At 36.8% G+C, this 21,125-nt stretch overlaps 1 protein-coding gene across 6 annotated transcripts in view; it reads left to right on the forward strand.

Moving 5' to 3' along the window:
* LOC127415782 (centrosomal protein of 128 kDa-like) overlaps positions 1–20,490 on the forward strand; it is a 77,566-nt gene extending 57,076 nt beyond the window's left edge. For 5 of the 6 annotated variants that reach the window (XM_051654697.1, XM_051654699.1, XM_051654702.1 and 2 more), the window contains 7 exons: positions 833–1,025; positions 2,791–2,840; positions 7,899–7,922; positions 15,239–15,316; positions 15,402–15,515; positions 18,117–18,225; positions 19,663–20,490. In XM_051654697.1, coding sequence (XP_051510657.1) covers positions 833–1,025; positions 2,791–2,840; positions 7,899–7,922; positions 15,239–15,316; positions 15,402–15,515; positions 18,117–18,225; positions 19,663–19,766 — 672 coding nt within the window. In that variant the 3' untranslated portion in view covers positions 19,767–20,490. The remainder of the gene's footprint in view (positions 1–832; positions 1,026–2,790; positions 2,841–7,898; positions 7,923–15,238; positions 15,317–15,401; positions 15,516–18,116; positions 18,226–19,662) is intronic. The other variant, XM_051654698.1, reaches the window with a different exon arrangement.
* The last annotated feature ends 635 nt before the right edge of the window (positions 20,491–21,125 follow it).

Genomic DNA, 21,125 nt, shown 5'->3' on the forward strand with positions numbered 1-21,125 from the left:
AACTGAGAGACCATTTTGAAGGCTCAGGAAACCTTTGCAGGTGTTTTGAGTTGATTAGCTGATTGGTATGTCACCATATTCTGATTTGTTGAGGTAGTGAATTGGTGGGTTTTTGTTAAATGTGAGCCAAAATCATCACAATTAAAAGAACCAAAGACTTAAACTACTTCAGTCTGTGTGCATTGAATTTATTTAATACACGAGTTTCACAATTTGAGTTGAATTACTGAAATAAATGAACTTTTCCTTGACATTCTAATTTATTGAGATGCACCTGTAAATTTGACTCCATTTGGACTCTTGTAGCCTCTGCCTGGCCCATCACAGTAAGGACAGACTAAGAACATGTAATATAAGTAACCAATTTTAAAAACTATTGGCAGATCAATTGCCTTTCAACACATTATCAGCAAAATCCAATATCGGTTGACCATTTATTTATATAATGGTACATAAACCAATTTTAATGTGATATATGTGGAAAACATGTCTTGAGTATTTTAAACTTGCATATAGCCTACCCTGTTTTACTGATAAGCAATGTTAAGGCTATGTTGAATGTGTGCCCCTGCCTGTTTAAGTAAGAGTCTGTGATGCATGATTTATTGTGAAATTTTGTAGGTTTGCTTTGGTATGGGTATACAGTATTAATTTTATTTGTTCAGGTCTTAAAACAAGGTTTTAAAAAGTCTTCAATTTGATCTTAGAAACTCTGCAGAAACCTTGTTACTCACCCTCATGCCATTCCAGATGTGTATGATTTACTTTCTTCTGCAGAACACAAATGAAGGTTTTTAGAAGAAAATATATGTGTGTGTGTTTGTGTGTTCAGACAAAGCTCCAGTGGCTGTGTGAGGAGGTGCGTGAGCGAGAGGCCAGAGAGAGGAGGATGAGAAGGACACTGCAGCAGCACAGGGAGCAGATGAAGGCTCTGAAGCAAAGCAGAGACTTAGAGCAGCAGAGCCTACTGGACCGCATTACCCAGCAGGACCGGTTCCTTCAAGACATCCAATCAGAGAAAAGAGGTACCAACTCACCTAGGGTTCATCTCTTGTTCAGAAACAATTCCATTCTTTAAAAAATACAGGAATCATATGATCTTCGTGACTGTCGGTTCCGTTAACCGTTCTCCAGCGAGTTTTCTGCAGATGCGGCTGGAACACCGCCCTGAAATACTCTGACAGTGTTTCCAGCAGCACATCTCTGCAGCAGCCCTGCCCTCGACTGACTCTACAGCATAAAACATACAGCTCTGCAAGTGTATTTGATTTACGATCGAACAACTCTCGAGCTGGCTCTTTTGAATCTACAGGGCGAAACATATGCGCTTCCGGTACAGTTCAATTCCCAAAAGAATTATTCAAAGGAGCCGGTTCTTTTGAATCTACAGCGCAAAACATACAGCGCTTCCAGTATACAAGTAATCTTATACTGATGTGAAAGTTATGAATGTCCAACTCAAAATTAAATAAGAACTGTTGAAGTCCCACAAGTACAACAACAGGCTACAAAACACAGTCTAAACTGTCTCTGGAACTGTTACTGTTTATTTAATGATGACCTGCGTGTCTCTATTAAATCAAGCAGTGCAGTTGCTAACTGGTTGTTCATATGACAATATATTATTAATGATACACAAGTTTTGTTGTAATAAGTGGAATTTTATAAAAGAATAAATTAATAATGAAATATGCCATCACATTTATTGTTGGTTTAGATTTGTTTATATAAAATATAGTTAGGATCTGTTATTGGATTGTATTTATGTCTCTAAAAAGTCTGCAAACACACCTTTTACAAGAACTGTATTAAATTAATTGGTTATATCTGCTCTGTTCCGGAACCGGAATTGCTAAGAGGAATCAGAATCGGAACCTGAATCGTAAAATTACGATTCCCAACCCTAAACTCACCTGACATTACAGCGCTACTGTGAAGTCATATACCATTATTCCACTGCATACTGCATTAAAGCTTTTGAGTATTTTTGTGTTCACTTTTGGACAATATACAATTATTTTTAGTGTTGGGTCGCCACTAGATGTGTCCAATATAAAACCTCCTGAAGCAAAACCAGTTGAGAACCACTGATCTTTAAAACCTGATCGAAAACAGAATGACAATATAAACAGTTAAAACCATTGCTTTTAACTACAAATGTATTTTACGTCACGTTGAGCCTTCAGGCACTTTTGAATGATGACTCAAATGACTTGAATCTTTTTTCCATGACATTACAGTGGATGTCCAAAAACCCTTCACTTCAAATAGACTCTCTTATTTCATGTTCAACAAATTCACTGTTTTCCACAGATCTGCTAAATTACTGCTGTTGAGCTCCAGTTGGGACATCGAGTGTGTGAGCTCTTTTATAGTCGACTCTATTCAGTCCAGCCTGAGAAAATAAAAGACAATCACTGCTGATGGGGAAGTTGCTTATAGCCTCCACAGTGGTGATAGAAACAGGGCCGGAAAAGATTGCACTCAGTTATCTTATGCTAATATTTGCTTTCACCCTGCTGCTCAAAGTCGAGCTGTATTTGACAGCACTTTTCAGTCAGATCTCTCCCTCCGCTTGACTTGTTTCTGAAAATAAAGAAAAAGAAAAATGAAACTACTTAAATATTAGTAGTTCATTTCACAAGTTCATTTTGTGAACTTGTGACTGTTACTGTTTTTGTAAGTGCAGTAATCCATGTTGAGTCCTTCAGATCTGAACTGTTGATTTGGATGTCCATTAACCCTACATTTTCTTTCCATATTTAAGTGTGCATCAATATTATTTTGCAGATCTTCTTGAAAAGAGCCGCAAGAGAGATGAGGAGGTGAGAAATCTTCAGGTCAGTATAATATGTTCTGTATGAAACTTTTCATCTTTTTTGCCAATTATAGAGCACAACAGTGAGGTTCTGGAAGTAAAATAAAATTCATTAATTATACCAAAATTATTGTTAGCATAAAATATTGCAAAACCATGCTGTTTTTAAACAATGGTATGTGCTATTGTCAAAGCCACAAGTCGATGTGATTTCAACTTTTCAAAAGAATCATGTTTGCCAGTTAAGAACTACACTACCCATAATCCTAAAGAGAGATCCACCAATCAGAGAAGTCACTGCATTAGAAAACACTGGAAAACGATTTGTTGGCTCAACAACCATAACTATGAAATTAGATAGCTCCTACTCAGAAGTGTAAATGTTTTGAACATATTTAGCTTTACTTAATTTTCATTAATGTGTACAACACAAAACATCAATTTTATGGTGAACTTAGAGTGATACATAAAATAAATGAATAATTGTGACTTCCTTGAACTTCTTCGGCTTAAAAATTCCTAAAATTAAGATTTTAGATACTACTAACTCAATCGATCAAGTACAGAACTGAGGTTGTGGGGGAATACCCATAAGCCCTTGCACTTGAATAATTTAAGCATGTTTCTTTGGTCAAAAATAACTTATATAGACATTTAATTAGTTTTCATTAAGAATTCATTGAGATTTTAGCTCTTTTTAGCATTATTGAGATATATATGTATATATATATATATATATATATATATATATATATATATATATATATTTTTTTTTTTTTTTTTTTATTGAAAATGGCTATTTTGTGTAGTCACCATTAGGGTGATTAGTGTTCCCTTTGGTAAAGTAGGATCCTGTTTAATCCAAGTAATCAAGTTTAATGACTGACCTCGGTCATTTTTGTCTTTAGACTCCATTAAATTAAGTAGAAACAATGATATAAAGGTTAATTGGAAACAAGTTGCTAAATCTTATTTGTGTTACGTTTTTAAGTAAATAAAGTTGAATGAACTGATACATTTCTGTATATCTAACAAAGGTTTTCTAGTTGTGCTGACATAAAATGACCATACGTTGAATTCACTTAAAAAGCTTGATGCAAAAATGCTACATATATATTTTAAGTAAATCCAACACATAATTTTTTTCAGTGTGTCACTTTGTAAACAAATCGTGGCAAAAGAGTTTGCTGTTTTTGATTAGATAACGTCATTTGCAATGCTTCCTGGGATGAGTAGTTTATTTACTCGAACACAAATTTAAGTACACAAGCTGCGTCCGAAATCGCGTACTGTCAGAGCATGCACTGCATTTGATGTAGGATGCACTTCTCGGACAGAAATAAAGTACATTCCTTAGATATGCAGATGAGCAGTATAAATACAATACAAACCAGAATAATAATAATAATAAAACATTTAAGACAAATAAGAACATAAAATCAAAAACATAAAACATTCAAAAGACTCATCAACACCATTGTCATTGCTCTGTTCAAAAGCCAAATAAAAAAAAGATTTAAAAGTCATTATAGTAGGTGAGGATCTTATAGTTAAAGGAACACAGTTCCAGGGAGCAACAACAGAGAAGGCACAATCACCTTTAGATTTCAATCATGAACAGGGGACAGACATAAGCATTGAAGCACCATTGAAGCAAGGGCTGGGTATTGATACAGATTTCCTGATTAAATTTGATTCCGTTTCACAAGCTATTTCGATTCAATATCGATTCATATGGGTTGATTTCAGTTATAATGTCCCTTTTGCTTACATATAAAATAAATTATCTCCCAGCAGCTAATGCTGTTAATTATACAGGAGACTTTTTAACTATGTACGTTAGGAAAATATTAAGTTTACAAATTATATTTGATTACTTTTTCATAATTTTGGTCACATTTTTTTTTTTTAAATGAATAAATAAATGTATTCAATCAATAAATAAGAAATTATATTTCATATATTATTTTTGTTTCATATTTATTGTTAAATTTCATAATTTGTACTATTTACAAGTATTTACATTGATTTGTTGAACTGAACACGTACTAAAACCGGTACTGTCTCTTTAACAAAAAACCGACATTTCTGTAAACAGCGCTTTTAAATAAGTGCATGTTAACTAGAGAGGGCTCGAATGGCTTTACCTCATCTGTGCGATGCGTGATTAGCATTAAATTATTATTATTATTATTTTTTTTTTTTGGATCAACAACTGACTATAAAGAACAGAAAAGGTATTAAGAGACAGTATTCAATGATAAATGGGTTGCGTGGATCTCGTCTTTGGATTTGCAGTGTTTAAAAAAATCCAACGATTTGAAGTTAACGTCTCCTAAGCTCCCGTTGAAGCGCACTTCAGAATCTTGCTGGAAAAGTAGGCTATCCAGGTATGCCTCCCTTACTCTTTTATGAATACTGAGGATTCAGATGTATTACTCCATTAGCATACTACGTATACAGTTGTGCTCAAAAGTTTGCATACCCTAGCAGAAATTGTGAAATTTTGGCATTGATTTTAAGGATAGTGATCATATGAAGCCATTTATTATCACATAGTTGTTTGGCTCCTTTTTAAATCATAATGATAACAGAAATCACCCAAATGGCCCTGATCAAAAGTTTACATACCCTTGAATGTTTGGCCTTGTTACAGACACACAAGGTGACACACACAGGTTTAAATGGCAATTAAAGGTTAATTTCCCCACACCTGTGGCTTTTTAAATTGCAATTAGTGTCTGTGCATAAATAGTCAATGAGTTTGTTAGCTCTCACGTGGATGCACTGAGCAGGCTAGATACTGAGCTATGGGGAGCAGAAAAGAACTGTCAAAAGACCTGCGTAACAAGGTAATGGAACTTTATAAAGATGGAAAAGGATATACAAAAATATCTAAAGCCTTGAAAATGCCAGTTAGTACTGTTCAATCACTTATTAAGAAGTGGAAAATTTGGGGATCTCTTGATACCAAGCCAAGGTCAGGTCAGGTAGACCAAGAAAGATTTCAGCCACAACTGCCAGAAGAATTGTTTGGGATACAAAGAAAAACCCACAGGTAACCTCAGGAGAAATGCAGGCTGCTCTGGAAAAAGATGGTGTGGTTGTTTCAAGGAGCACAATACGACAATACTTGAACAAAAATGAGCTGCATGGTCGAGTTGCCAGAAAGATGCCAATGCCACAAAAAAAGCCCAATTACAATATGCCCGACAACAACTTGACACGCCTCACAGCTTCTGGCAAACTGTAATTTGGAGTGACGAGACCAAAATAGAGCTTTATGGTCACAACCATAAGCGCTATGTTTGGAGAAGGGTCAACAAGGCCTATAGTGAAAACAATACCATCCCCACTGTGAAGCATGGTGGTGGCTCACTGATGTTTTGGGGGTGTGTGAGCTCTAAAGGCACAGGGAATCTTGTGAAAATTGATGGCAAGATGAATGCAGCATGTTATCAGAAAATACTGCAGACAATTTGCATTCTTCTGCACTAAAGCTGCGCATGGGACGCCCTTGGACTTTCCAGCATGACAATGACCCTAAGCACAAGGCAAGTTGACCCTCCAGTGGTTACAGCAGAAAAAGGTGAAGGTTCTGGAGTGGCCATCACGGTCTTCTGACATTAATATCATCGAGCCACTCTGGGGAGATCTAAAAAAAAAAAAAGACTTTGCATGACCTGGAGGCATTTTGCCAAGACAAATGGGCAGCTATATCACCTGCAAGAATTTGGGGCCTCATAGACAACTATTACAAAAGACTGCACGCTGTCATTGATGCTAAAGGGGGCAATACACAGTATTAAGAACTAAGGGTATGCACACTTTTGACACATTTCATTTTTTTTTTTTTTTTTTTTTGCCATGTTTTGTTTTATGATTGTGCCATTCTGTTATAACCTACAGTTGAATATGAATCCCATCAGAAATAAAAGAAATGTTTTGCCTGCTCACTCCTGTTTTCTTTAAAAATGGTACATATATTACCAATTCTTCAAGAGTATGCAACCTTTTGAGCACAACTGTATAGTATGAAATTAAGCATATTCTGACATAGCCACAGTCTTGTACCTTTTGTCTTTTTTTAATTTTTTTTTTATTCAAATACCTTTTTAGCATCAAATCAAAGTTTGTTAGCTTGTAATTATGTCATAGCTGGGTGGTTTGGTTCATGGCTTAGAACGTTCATGAAGAATTTTTTTGGAAATCCCTATGGAGAAAGTGAATGGAAAAATACTTCCAGAACTTTAGTGGGCTCCCTTTAAAAAAAAAAGGGGGGGTTAAGGTATGATGATATTACATCCTTGTGTTAAATATGCTATAAATGACTTTTATATATAAATGTGTAGAACACTTAATTGTAACGATATTTGCATCTGTCTTGCCTAGACCATATGACATTCATATAAATTGTCATTCTTGAATTTGCTGATAACTAGTGAGAGCCACAAGTGGACAGCATACGCTTAACATTTATTACTACTTTAAAAATATTGTTGTGTCCGCCTACTGTATTTATAAATATCATAAATGTGTGGCTATTTGTGCAGTTATTTTTAGTAAATCTCCCAAAATTTGTCAGATAGCAAATTTGTTATATTAGATTTGTTAGATTAAATGTATTTGCCATCATAGAAAATCAGGGCCTAAAATGCACTCACATATACTGTAGACAGGCACACACAATTCACTCTCTGTAGTTGGCAGTTCACCTCCATATCCCTCACATGTTCCTGTGCGTCAGTCGTCCTGCTTGGGCCACCCATGTAATCTCACTCCTGCTTGTCTTCATGCCTTCAATGCATTCGGAACATCTGCAGTGCTGCTGTACAGAGGCACCTGCTCTCCTGCCTCTGTTATGAAGCAGTCATCTGGATGAGGCTCAGGAGAAACCAGCAGCATGCAGCCACACAATAGGACACAGCGTCAGTAATTATACTTGGCCCTGGATTCCTCCCAGCTGCTGCTTTTGATTGACAGAACAGCGCTTCCTGTGTGTCTAGTCAAAGTCACCTCTTTTTTATCTTGTTTTTTTGTTTATTTCACTTCTGTCTCTGTCCTTTTTTTTTTTTTTCAGGACCGGATTGTAGATCTTGAAACGGTAGGACATTTTGTTTGATTTTTTTTTTCTTTTTTTTTTCTAGTGTCTCATAAAATCAGTCATATTCTAATACATCCAATTTATGCTCTCCATAAATTTCTGCAATTCATTAAAGGGATAGTTCACCCAAAAATGAAAATCCTCTCATTATTTACTCACCCTCATGATATCCCAGGTGTGTATGACTTTCTTTCTTCACCAGAACACATTTGAAGAAATAAAGGAAAATATCTCAGCTCAGTAGGTCCTTAAAATGCAAGTGGACGGTGATCAGACCTTTTAAGCTCCAAAAATCACAGACAGTCAGTATAAATGTCATCCATAAGACACAGCTGTTAAATTAATGTCTTCTAAAGTGTCATGATCACGTTTGGTCCGAAAAAGATAAATATTTAAGTACTTTTTAACTATAAACAACTCCAGCAGAATGCACATTCGTGAGAGTGCTGAGTTTATGTGGTCTCTCATGTGAATAATTAGCGTTGCCATGTTACGGACATAATATCATGTTTTTCTCTTGGTTGAGACATCCAGTATAAGCACAAAAACGCTTCATTTTGAGTAAAGAAAGAGATACAAATACAGATCTAAACCACTGATATTTAATATAGAACTGGATTGCTCATGACATCATAACAGTGAAGCCACTGCGCCACCATATTGCTATGCCCAAACATTCCAGTGTCCCTATTGACTTGATGGGAAATCATCTCATTTCAGTGCATAAAAATTAATCATTCAATCACCTATGTTATATCTGAAATGTGCATGTACATCCCTACAATGCAGACATCCTACACATGTAATTATTTATTTAAAGTTGGAAATTTACTGTTTCTTGAAAGCCAGAGCAAGCTGTGTGTATCTATTTCAAACTGGATCCACCACTAACAAATTTCATCAGCGAACAGATCAGCTGAATGTAAACAAGTTCACTGAAACTGAGGTAAAATATAAACAGACATTTTCAGAATTATTTAATGTGAACATCAGAGTGTTTGTTCAGAGTTACTTGTTTTATGTTTTCATTGAAAAGTGCCTTTTTCACACGGTCACTTGAGTAAGAGCTTGTGCTCTCTCTCCCTCTATCAAATGTGCAGAGAGGGAGACAAGCATAGCTGGTTAAAATTAAACTGATACACTAGGTTTAAAAGGCAAACTAACACGTAATATTTGACATGTATCCATGTATGACAACAGCGAGCGCTTCAATATGAAAACAGGCAAATCCCGGGCATTTTAAGGACCATCCAAGGCAAACGGACATGTCACCCCAAAACAAGCAAATATTGCAGCTTTTCATACTTGCATTACAACTTGTGGATAGTTTTGCCACTTTAGTGATTGTTGTGCTGTACTGTTAGACTGAACACCGGGGCTGGTTATGCTTTGACATCAAGATCCACGTATATCTTCTCCCTCATAGTAAATATTATCCATAATGAGCAAATTAAACATTAAACATGATTATCACTTCAACTGTCGTATCTGCAGTTCAGAGACAGTGAAACGGGGGTGTATTCACCTGTCGGTTACTGATACTCTATGACAGTTTGGGCATACCAAGATGGCTGTTCGAACACTTCTGGTGGCTTCACCTCCTGCTGGCAATTTAATGTTGTGTCAACGATCCAGTTCTATATATATATATATATATATATATATATATATATATATATATATATATATATATATATATATATACAGCTGTGCTCAAACGTTTGCATACCCTGGCAGAAATTGTGACATTTTGGCATTGATTTTGAAAATATGACTGATAAAAAAAACTGATCATGCAAAAAAAAACACAAGGTGACACACACAGGTTTAAATGGCAATTAAAGGATAATTTCCCACTTCCCTTACAGGCTGCTCTGGAAAAAGACAGTGTGGTTGTTTCAAGGAGCACAATACGACGATACTTGAACAAAAATGAGCTGCATGGTCGAGTTGCCAGAAAGAAGCCAATGCCACAAAAAAAGCCTGGTACAATATGCCCGACAACACTGTAATTTGGAGTGACGAGACCAAAATAGAGCTTTATAGTCACAACCATAAGCGCTATGTTTGGAGAGGGGTCAACAAGTATTGTGCTCCTTGAAACAACCACACCGTCTTTTTCCAGAGTAGCCTGTATTTCTCCTGAGGTTACCTGTGGGTTTTTCTTTGTATCCCAAACAATTCTTCTGGCAGTTGTGGCTGAAATCTTTCTTGGTCTACCTGACCTTGGCTTGGTATCCAGAGATCCCCGAATTTTCCACTTCTTAATAAGTGACTGAACAGTACTGACTGGCATTTTCAAGGCTTTGGATATCTTTTTATATCCTTTTCCATCTTTATAAAGTTCCATTACCTTGTTACGCAGGTCTTTTGACAGTCTTTTCTGCTCCCCATGGCTCAGTATCTAGCCTGCTCAGTGCATCCACGTGAGAGCTAACAAACTCATTGACTATTTACACACAGACACTAATTGCAATTTAAAAAGCCACAGGTGTGGGGAAATTAACCTTTAATTGCCATTTAAACCTGTGTGTGTCACCTTGTGTGTCTGTAACAAGGCCAAACATTCAAGGGTATGTAAACTTTTGATCAGGGCCATTTGGGGGATTTCTGTTATCATTATGATTTAAAAAGGAGCCAAACAACTATGTGATAATAAATGGCTTCATATGATCACTATCCTTAATAAAAGACAGTTTTTTTTTTTTTTTGCATGATCAGTCATATTTTCAAAATCAATGCCAAAATTTCACAATTTCTGCCAGGGTATGCAAACTTTTGAGCACAACTGTATATCAGTGATCTAAACCAAAACCAACAAAGCTTCTGTATGTTCCTCCTCCTCACTTGTAAACAACGCTGCTCTTCTGGGTGCCTCGCACATGCCAACGCGATTACGTCATACACTCATACTGCTGGTGACCAGAAGTGTTGGTTTATAGTTAAAAAGTATTTAAATATTTATCTTTTTGCACCAAAAGCAATCGTGTCGCTTAAGACATTAATTTTTCCGTCGTATCGATGACGTTTATGCTGACTGATTTTTGGAGCTTCAAAAGTCGGATCACCATCCACTTGCATTTTAAGGACCTACTGAGCTGAAATATATTTCTATTTTTCTTCAAATGTGTTCTGGTGAAGAAAAAGTCAAACACACCTGGAATATCACACATTTTTGGTTGAACTATTCCTTTAAGCCTGAAGCACCTAACAAACAGAGTTCCCGTGGTCCTTGTGTGACGCATCCACTTGCATTTTAAGGACCTACTGAGCTAAGAGATTTTTCTCTTTTTTTTTTTTTTTTTTTTTCAAATATGTTCTGTTGAAGAAAGAAAGTCATATACATCTGGGATGGCATGAGGGTGAGTAAATGATGAGATAATTGTAAATTTTGGGTGAACTAACCCTTTAATCAAAAAAAGATTTTTTGTTTCCGCCAATGAAAATAGTTCCAAAAGAATCCAAAGCAGTATGAATCATTGCAGTTGCACCGCTGTGATGGAGTGAGACAAACAGTAAAGTGTCCTAGTGCTGTTATACTAAATATCAGCACTCTTGAAATGTGCACTTGTCGAATCAAATTAGAGGATCAAAACCAACTGCTTGCTTGTAATATCTCTTTTTACAAAAATGTTAAACCGAATGTAGCAGTGGAGTTTTTGGCTTATCATATGTGTAGTCTGTATTTTGCTGCCTTGTAAGCACTGGTATTGCATTCAGCAAATGCTAATTTCATTTTTATTGTGGAGCCACTTTCTGTGCTTTCCTACAGAATATTCTGTCTGCTAAATTGCTAAAATGTTCACACCTCACTACACTATTTGCAAAAACCAAACGATTTCTGTTGAATGTCTGAATTACCAATCATTACTTGGCAAAGAAATATGGAGCCATTTGTTAAAGGTATTGATTCCTGTATCGACTTGGCAGTATTTATGCAGTTTAAAAAGTAAGCTATCTGATGCCTACCCCATCAATCACCATTATGTGCCAACGAACATTTAATTAGCTCCTGAAAACGTTTAGCCTTTACTCACAGCTCAGTCTATTTACATAATTTTTGCTTAGCACAAAAACACGCTAATGTCGGGAATTGACCCTTTCCTCTTCTTGGTAGATACATTCATGCAAGTAGCTTGCAGGAATCAGGTTTATGGGTTTTTAAACAAAGGACAAAATATTTCTGGGGTTAAAGAAATAGTTCACCCAAAAATTAAAAAAATCTGTTCTTTACTCACCCTCATGTTTAGTGGTCTACCGACATATTTTCCTCTTGAGGCCGCCAAAAATCACCCGCTTGCATGTGAAGCGACTGAGACATGTAAACAACCAATCACAGTTCATTGTGTTGTTACATGCTATCGTGTTACTACAATAATAGTCCGGTGTGCAACACAGTGTCATTTAAACGGTCCGCATATCAGAGCCACGGCAGACGCGTTTGAGCTCATTATGTTAAAGTGCTCACCTGTTTCATTCTCCCTCTCTCTTCTTAACAGTTCCCTGTAACTTTTATCTGTCTTGTCTAATAAGAAAAAGTAATAAAACTAATATCAGATACCATCTGAAAACATGCACATATCTCGTTAAAGTAGATGTAATAAACCAACCTCACACAACTTCATCAGATCCAGCATCGTGTGGGATGCTCATAAATCTTCCTTTGAAGCATGTATTCTGTCAGTCTATCCTCAACAGTTCCCTGTCACTTTTAACTTTCTTTTTTAATGATAAAAGGCAAATATCAATAAAACTTGTATTATATACCGTTTGCAAATATGCAGATACCTCGTTTATACAGATGTAATTCACGAACCTCACAAAAATCTACCGTTTTCTTCCCGTCGAGCGCTTATGAGATATCTTCCTCTGAAGCGTGTATTCTATCAGCCAGAATCAAAACTTCAGGATCAAAAGTTCCTCTCATTCACAAATCATGACGGCTGGATCCACACGAGCGCATGAGTGCAACTTCAAGGCTGTGTCTGAAAACTGTAAAATGCTGCCTCTGGAGGCTGTATACGGAGGTACGATGAAAATAAGGTGCTTTTCAAACTGTTCAGAGACCAGTTTCCTTAAGAGTTCCTTTCATTCAAAACAGATGTCAGTTAAGCCATTAACTGATTAGGCAGCAAGGTAGCAAGTTAGCTGCCTACCTTTTCGGATGCAGCCCAAGGTAAAAGCGCTTCATGTGTGCTATCTTATTCACTCTGCACTGTATGTACAATTGGTTTGAGTCTATATATATATATTTTTTTTATTTGTATTTTTTTTTTAAACGCGAGTAAATGCGATTGCTAATGTGGACGTGCCATCAATGGTTGCTGGACTACTGTGTGTACTGTTATTTCCTTCTTCCTAATATATTAACAATTTCTTCATGTGCAAATAAATTACTAAAATTTTATGACTAAACATAAATCTGAAGAAACCGCTATCTACCATTTAAAATATTTATTTTTTTAAAATCTTAGCAATTTTATGATTGTTATTTACTATATTAAATTGTGTGATATATCTGCATTGTATCTGCCTATCAGCCATCTTGCTCTCTGGATATTGGCCATTAAAAAAATATATCGGTTGGCCACTACTCATGTTGTTCTAAACCTGTAAGCTGTTATTTTGTTGTGGAGAAACACAAAAGGAGAATTTTTGAAAAGCCTTCACACAGCTCTTTTTCACACAACAGCAGTTCATAGTGATCACTTCAAACTATAAAAAACACCATAAAGGCACCATAAAAGTGTAGCCCATATAATGTGTGTGTTATATTCCAAGTTTTTAAAAGTCATATGAAAGCTGTGGATGAAAGACAGAGCTAAATTAAAGTCGTTATTCACTGAATATCTTCCCCTCTGCCCTAGCCCTCAAATACAGCGTGTATGCCGCAGATTGGACATTAGTTACATCAGTAGTCATTGTTCTTGCATGTCTCGTGACCAGACATCATTGCAATCAAACCTGATGCAGCATGTCTAACAGGGCAATTTCATTTGAGAGCTCTAGCAGAGGATGATTTCAGTGTATGTTGTCTTAAAATGTGGTCTGATCATTAATGATATTGTTGGAAGGATATGAGGGTCAATAATGATAGAACTTTCCTTTTTGGGTGAACTGTCCCTTTAAATGAATATTCTGTGTATATTACAAGTTAAGCTCCATTGACAGCATTTGTGGCATAATGTTGATTACCACAAAAATTTATTTCAAATCGTCCCTCCTTTAAAAAAAGCAAAAATGGAGGTTACAGTGAGGCACTTGCAATGGAAGTGAATGTGGCCAATTTTTGGAGGGTTTCAAGGCAGAAATGTGAAGCTAATAATTTTATAAAAGCACTTACGTTAATTCTTCTGTTAAAACTCATGTATTATTTGAGCTGTAAAGTTGTTTAAATCGTCATTTTTACAGTCATTTTAGGGTTTTGTTGACATTATATTCTAATGGCAATGTAGTTGTAAATTTGGCTGTAACTTTACACAGAAAAGGCTAGTAAGTGATTTTATCACACTAAAATCATGTTTACATGCATATTATGTCTTGTGGCTATACTTTTGAAAAAGTGAGCATTTTAATGTTCAAAAATTGGTCCGCATTTTTCTTCTCACTGTAACCCAGATTTTTGCTTTTTTTAAATAAAAGGAGGGGCAAGTCAAAATTAATTTTTTGTGGTTATCAATATTATGCCACAAATGTTTTGAACTTAACTTGTATTGAACATGCAATATTCCTTTAAACGAATAGTTTATCCAAAAAATGAAAATTCTCTCATCATTTAATTGCCCTCAGGCCATTCCAGGTGTGTATGACTTTTGATCTTCAGCAGAACACAAATGAAGGTTTTTAGAAGAGTATCTCAGCTCTGTAGGTCCATGCAATGCAAGTGAATGGTGGCCAGAACTTTGAAGCTCAAGAAGCATATAAAGGCAGCATAAAAGTAATCCATACGACTTCAGTAGTTAAATCCATGTCTTTTAGAATATAATAGGTGTGGGTGAGAAACAAATCAATATTAAAGTCCTTTTTTACTATAAATCTCCACTTTCACTTCCACATTCGTCATCTTTTGTGTTTTGGGGATTTGCATTTTCATGCATATTGCCACTTACTGGTCAAAAGTAGAGATTTATAGTAAAAAAAAAAAAAAAAAAAGGACTTAAATATTGATCTGTTTCTCATCCACACCTATCATATCGCTTCTGAAGACATGTATTTAACCACTGGAGTCGTATGGATTATTTTTATGGTGAATAAATGATAGGGAGAATTTTCATTTTTGGGTGAACTGTTCCTTTAAGAACATTCTTCTTTTCCAGAGCACCAGGCTGGCCTTGGACCATCTAGAGTCGGTTCCTGAGAAACTCAGTCTACTTGAAAATTTCAAGGATCTTGAGGTTGGATCATAAGTGATGTTTTGGTCCAGATGGGGCTTCTCGCTGAAGCAGGTATCATTGTTATGTTTGGCCTGTGTGATTTCAGGAGTCACAGAGGCAGAGAGAAATGGTGGAGCAGCGTTATGCCAAATACAAGGAGATTGTTGGTGGCCTGCAGCATCAGCTTGAGGAATCTAAGAGGATGATTCAGGAATACAGGGTATGGACACTAAAGGATCAAGTTAGCCTGGCAGTCTTGTCATGCACATAAAGGGGAGATCACCCAAAAATGAAAATTCTGTCATTGTTTATTCATCTTTTTAAACCATGCTGGCTTAGGAGTGTATAATGGATGTAATTTCCAGAACAACAGTTTGTTTACATTTTGTTACATTCTGTATTAAAATGAACTTTTGCACCCTCCCCTCTGGTGTAAACATAAATCAAGAAATTAAAAGGAAGCCTTTCTTAATGAACTCCATGGACCAGCCGAGGGGTCCGTGGGCAAAGCGAGAAGCATGCAATAAGTTTACGCTTAGATTTTAAAAGTTCCCAGATACATAAGTCACTCATTTGGTACCATTTTAAAGCATAGAATCTGAACTTTACATAGAATGCCATGTCTTTTGCATTTGTGTTACAGAAAATAACAAAATAAAGCCTTAAAAACTTTCCATTGCAAATGAGTGCCACCTAGAGGTGATATACAAATATGAGTATGACTACAAATGTTTTTCTCATAGCACTTAAATAGGCAAGTCAAATATAAAATAAAAGCTCTCATTCTCAGGAATGTGGCTGTATGTCTGATGTCATCAAAAATGCAGTCTATCAGAAAAAGCATGATAAACAAATATTCAGCAAAATACACTATATTGCCAAAAGTATTCGCTCATCTGCCTTTAGACGCATATGAACTTAAGTGACATCCCATTCTTAATCCATAGGGTTTAATATGACGTCGGCCCACCCTTTGCAGCTATAACAGCTTCAACTCTTCTGTGAAGGCTTTCCACAAGGTTTAGGAGTGTGTTTATGGGAATTTTTGACCATTCTTCCAGAAGCGCATTTGTGAGGTCAGACACTGATGTTGGACGAGAAGGCCTGGCTCGCGGTCTTCGCTCTAATTCATCCCAAAGGTGCTCTATCGGGTTGAGGTCAGGACTCTGTTCAGGCCAGTCAAGTTCTTCCACACCAAACTCGCTCATCCATGTCTTTATGGACCTTGCTTTGTGCACTGGTGCACAGTCATGTTGGAACAGGAAGGGGCCATACCCAAACTGTTCCCACAAAGTTGGGAGCATGGAATTGTCCAAAATCTCTTGGTATGTTGAAGCATTCAGAGTTCCTTTCACTGGAACTAAGGGGCCAAGCCCAGCTCCTGAAAAACAACCCCACACCATAATCCCCCCTCCACCAAACTTCACAGTTGGCACAATGCAGTCAGACAAGTACCGTTCTCCTGGAAACTGCCAAACCCAGACTCGTCCATCAGATTGCCAGATGGAGAAGTGTGATTCGTCACTCCAGAGAACGCGTCTCCACTGCTCTAGAGTCCAGTGACGGTGTGCTTTACACCACTGCATCCGACGCTTTGCATTGCACTTGGTGATGTATGGCTTGGATGCAGCTGCTCGGCCATGGAAACCCATTCCATGAAGCTCTCTACGCACTGTTCTTGAGCTAATCTGAAGGCCACATGAACTTTGGAGGTCTGTAGCGATTGACTCTGCAGAAAGTTGGCGACCTCTGCGCACTATGCGCCTCAGCATCCGCTGACCCCGCTCTGTCATTTTACGTGGCCTACCACTTCGTGGCTGAGTTGCTGTCATTCCCAATCGCTTCCACTTTGTTATAATACCACTGACAGTTGACTGTGGAATATTTAGTAGCGAGGAAATTTCACGACTGGACTTGTTGCACAGGTGGCATCCTATCACAGTACCACGCTGGAATTCACTGAGCTCCTGAGAGCGGCCCATTCTTTCACAAATGTTTGTAGAAGCAGTCTGCATGCCTAGGTGCTTCATTTTATACACCTGTGGCCATGGAAGTGATTGGAACACCTGAATTCAATTATTTGGATGGGTGAGCGAATACTTTTGGCAATATAGTGTATGTTATGAACTATTGATGATGAAATGTTCTCAGCTTTCCAACGACCCCTAGATAGAGCTTCTAGTCCATTCAGAGGCCGAGATATATGACGAAACAATGGGGAACATGCATGCCATTCCAAATAGACTGGATGTCTGAGTGCTTTTCTGTGTTAGAGCGACACCTAACTTTCAGATCTGTGTATTGTGATGGAATGTGATAGAGAAAAAAATATATATTTTTTCCTAGTTCTTGCTGTAATCTTGTGGAATGAAATACACCATTTTGCTTGGAGATACAGCAAACAGAACAAGAATTACATGCTTACAATTTAGGACAAAAAAAAATCATCATATGATTGTAAACATAGTATTATTTATGAGTTATTGGAATCTTTTTGAAATATGGGGGGATTGTGTAAAATAAGACCAATTTTGTCTGTTGATTGAGTTTAACTTGTATTGAACCCGGTATATTCCTTTCAGTGAATTTGACATTATATTAACCAAAATATTTAATAAACGAACATACAAGGGCCGGTGGAACTGAATTGCAAGAACAGATTAAAAAGTAATGTGAAATGTGCCGCTCAAATAAAGCAGGCATCTTAGAATTCCACTCAAGAAAAAAGCCTAGTTAGTAATAGTCGAGGTTAGGATGCAGGTTAACAGTTTGTGCTGGGGTCAGATCTGAACTCGGGCTGATCTAGTGCTGTCGATTGTAGGGTGAGAAGTTGGATGCCGCCTGTCGGAGTCTTCATCTCACTGGTCTCACATCATCCCTGCGCAGTCAGAGCAATTTCCTGACCAGCACCACACTATCTAACCATACCTGTGAGTACAGCACCAAGACATTACACTACATCTCTCTTTTATTGCCTCTCTGGCTATAATTCTATAGATAATTACATTGCTGCCCATTTTAAGAATAGGCTTTCAAAAAGGCCTAAAATATGGTGATGGATAGAAAGAGCTACAGTATTTGGATGAAATAAATTGCACACCATACTAATCTTAATGTTTCTTCTTTTAGAAAGCACAATATAATAGGAGAGTTGATAAAGTCGCTTAAATGGCTGTGCTCTTTGTACTAATGGAAAATACTCATGCAGTGTTAACCTAATTTTTGTTCTTTCTGAGCATTACATATGCCAGTAGAATCCCTTTGCAGAGCTGAGACACTGCAGAACAAGATGCGAAGCAATGGCCAAAGACATCCATTTGACACATATGTAGTTAGACCAATTAAAAAATATGTGTTTTAGACAGAAAACAAGAATGTTTGTTTTCTTAAAGGAATACTTCACCCAAAAATGAAAATTCTCTCATCATTTACTCACCCTCATGCCATCCCAGATGTGTCTGACTTTCTTTCTTTTGCTGAACATGCACATAGATTTTTAGAAGAACATTTCAGCTCTGTAGGTCCATACAGTGCAAGTGAATGGTGACCAGAACTTTGAAGGTCCAAATATCACATAAAGGAAGCATAAAATAAATCCATACCACTCCAGTGGTTTAATCCATGTCTTCTGAAGAAATCCATTTGGTTTTGGGTGAGAACAGCTCAAAATATTACTCCCTTTTTCACTATAAATCTTGACATCAGCAGTCTCCTTGGAGATCGTAATTTCAAGCTCGATTACACTTCCTATAGCGCCATCAAGTGCTCTGCGCATGCGTCAATCACTATGAAGTGTAATTGAGCCTGAAATCATGATTGTGCCTAGAGACTGCAATGGCAAGATGAAAAATGAGTTATATTTAGGTCTGTTTTCACCCAAAACGGACTGGATCACTTCAGAAGACATGGATTAAACCACTGGAGTCATATGAATTACTTTTATGCTGCCTTTATGTGCTTTTTGGAGCTTCAGAGTTCTGGCCACTGTTCACTTGCATTGTATGACCTACAGAGCTGAAATATTCTTCTAAAAATCTTAATTTGTTTCTGCAGAAGAAAAAAAGTCATACACATCTGGGATGGCATGAGGGTGAGTAAATGATTTGTGTGTGAACTATTCCTTTAAGCCTACCTCAGACTGACGAACTCAATGTGGAATAGATTGCTGTGGACTGTAGGTCAGTGATAGGCTTATGGTCAATGATATGGATATAAAACCACTTTTATTGACTTCTAAAGCCACAGTTTGGAAATCTGAAAAAGGAACATTGCACTCAGATATATTACATGGCTACTGTCTGTCTCTCCATATTTCTACCTCTCTTCACTTATTTTTTTTTTTCTTCTTCTGTCTTTTCTGTTTGAAGCACCACACAAGCGTCTTGCCAGCCCAGATTTGGACTCCAGCCTCAACCAGCAGCACTCTTCCTCTGTCAATGGTGCAAACTCTGAATACAACACAAGCATGTAGTGCTGCCTCTGGCAGTAATCGCAACCAATCACAGTCCACTCACTGAGACCTTATGTGAAAACCCATGACTACCTCAAATGCACTGATGCCCACCGAATCCTTACAGAGATGTTTTTGTAGTGAATACACTGCACACTAGTGCTTTTAGTTATGTTTATCTCTAATGTGTCATTGCACAGTTACTGTGTAGTGTCTGTATGACAGTCCAGTTTCAGTTAATTATACTAAGGACAGAAGTGCTTAACTTTATATTACTTTATGTTGTAACTTTTTGTGTAATGCCAAAAATGCCAAACAGTATATTATAGTCATGTTTTATATGTTTTCATGATATTAATCCAAATATTTACGGCACTGCTCTTGCTTACTGTCAAGAAATAGTACAAACAATGTATAGACAAACTGACATTTTTGATATAATGATTTCTTTTAGGTTTTCTTTTTTTTTTTTTTTTTTTACATGAATTTCAGGAAATCTGAATGTGCTTAATTATAGAACCTTTTTTGTATTTGTATTTTATACATTTTATTTATGTAGCGTATGCAATTTTTAAGAAACAACTAAAGGGCTATCACACGTCTGAACTTACTTTGTGAACATATTAAAGGGATAGTTTACCCCAAAATGAAAATTCTTTCATAATTTTCTCACATTCATGCCATCCTAGATGTGAATGACTTTATTTCTTCTGCTGAACAAAAACAAAAGATTTTTTAGAAGAATATTTCAGCTCTGTTGGTCCATCCAATGCAAATGAATGGTGTCCAGAACTTTGAAGCTCCACAAAAGCACGTAAAGGCAGCGTAAAAGTAATCCATATGACTCCAGTGGTTAAATCCATGTCTTTAGAAGCCATATGATAGGTGTGGGTGAGAAACAGGTCAATAGTTAAGTCCTTTTTTACTATAAATTCTCCCTGCCCAGTAGGTGGCGATATGCTTTCAGAATGCGAATCACCAGAAACAAAATAAGAATGTGAAAGTGGAGATTTATGGTAAAAAAGGACTTAAATATTGATTTGTTTCTTACCCACACCTATTATATTGTTTCTGAAGACTGATTTAACCACTGGAGTCGTATGGATGACTTTTATGCTGTTTTTTTGGAGCTTCAAAGTTCTTGCCACCATTCACTTGCATTGAATGGACATACAGAGCTGAGATATTTTTCGAAATATTTTCGTTTGTGTTCTGCGGAAGAAAAAAGTAAAACACATTTATGGTGGCATGAGGGTGAGTAAATGATGAGAGAATTTTCATTTTTGGGTGAACTATCCCTTGAAGCACACAAATAGTCTAGGCTGGTGATCTGGCTTGGTTTACCAGTATGATATGTGAATGTGAAACCAATTAAAAACA

The sequence above is a fragment of the Myxocyprinus asiaticus genome, chromosome 25 (genome assembly GCF_019703515.2).
Source record: "Myxocyprinus asiaticus isolate MX2 ecotype Aquarium Trade chromosome 25, UBuf_Myxa_2, whole genome shotgun sequence".
Lineage (NCBI taxonomy): Eukaryota > Metazoa > Chordata > Actinopteri > Cypriniformes > Catostomidae > Myxocyprinus > Myxocyprinus asiaticus.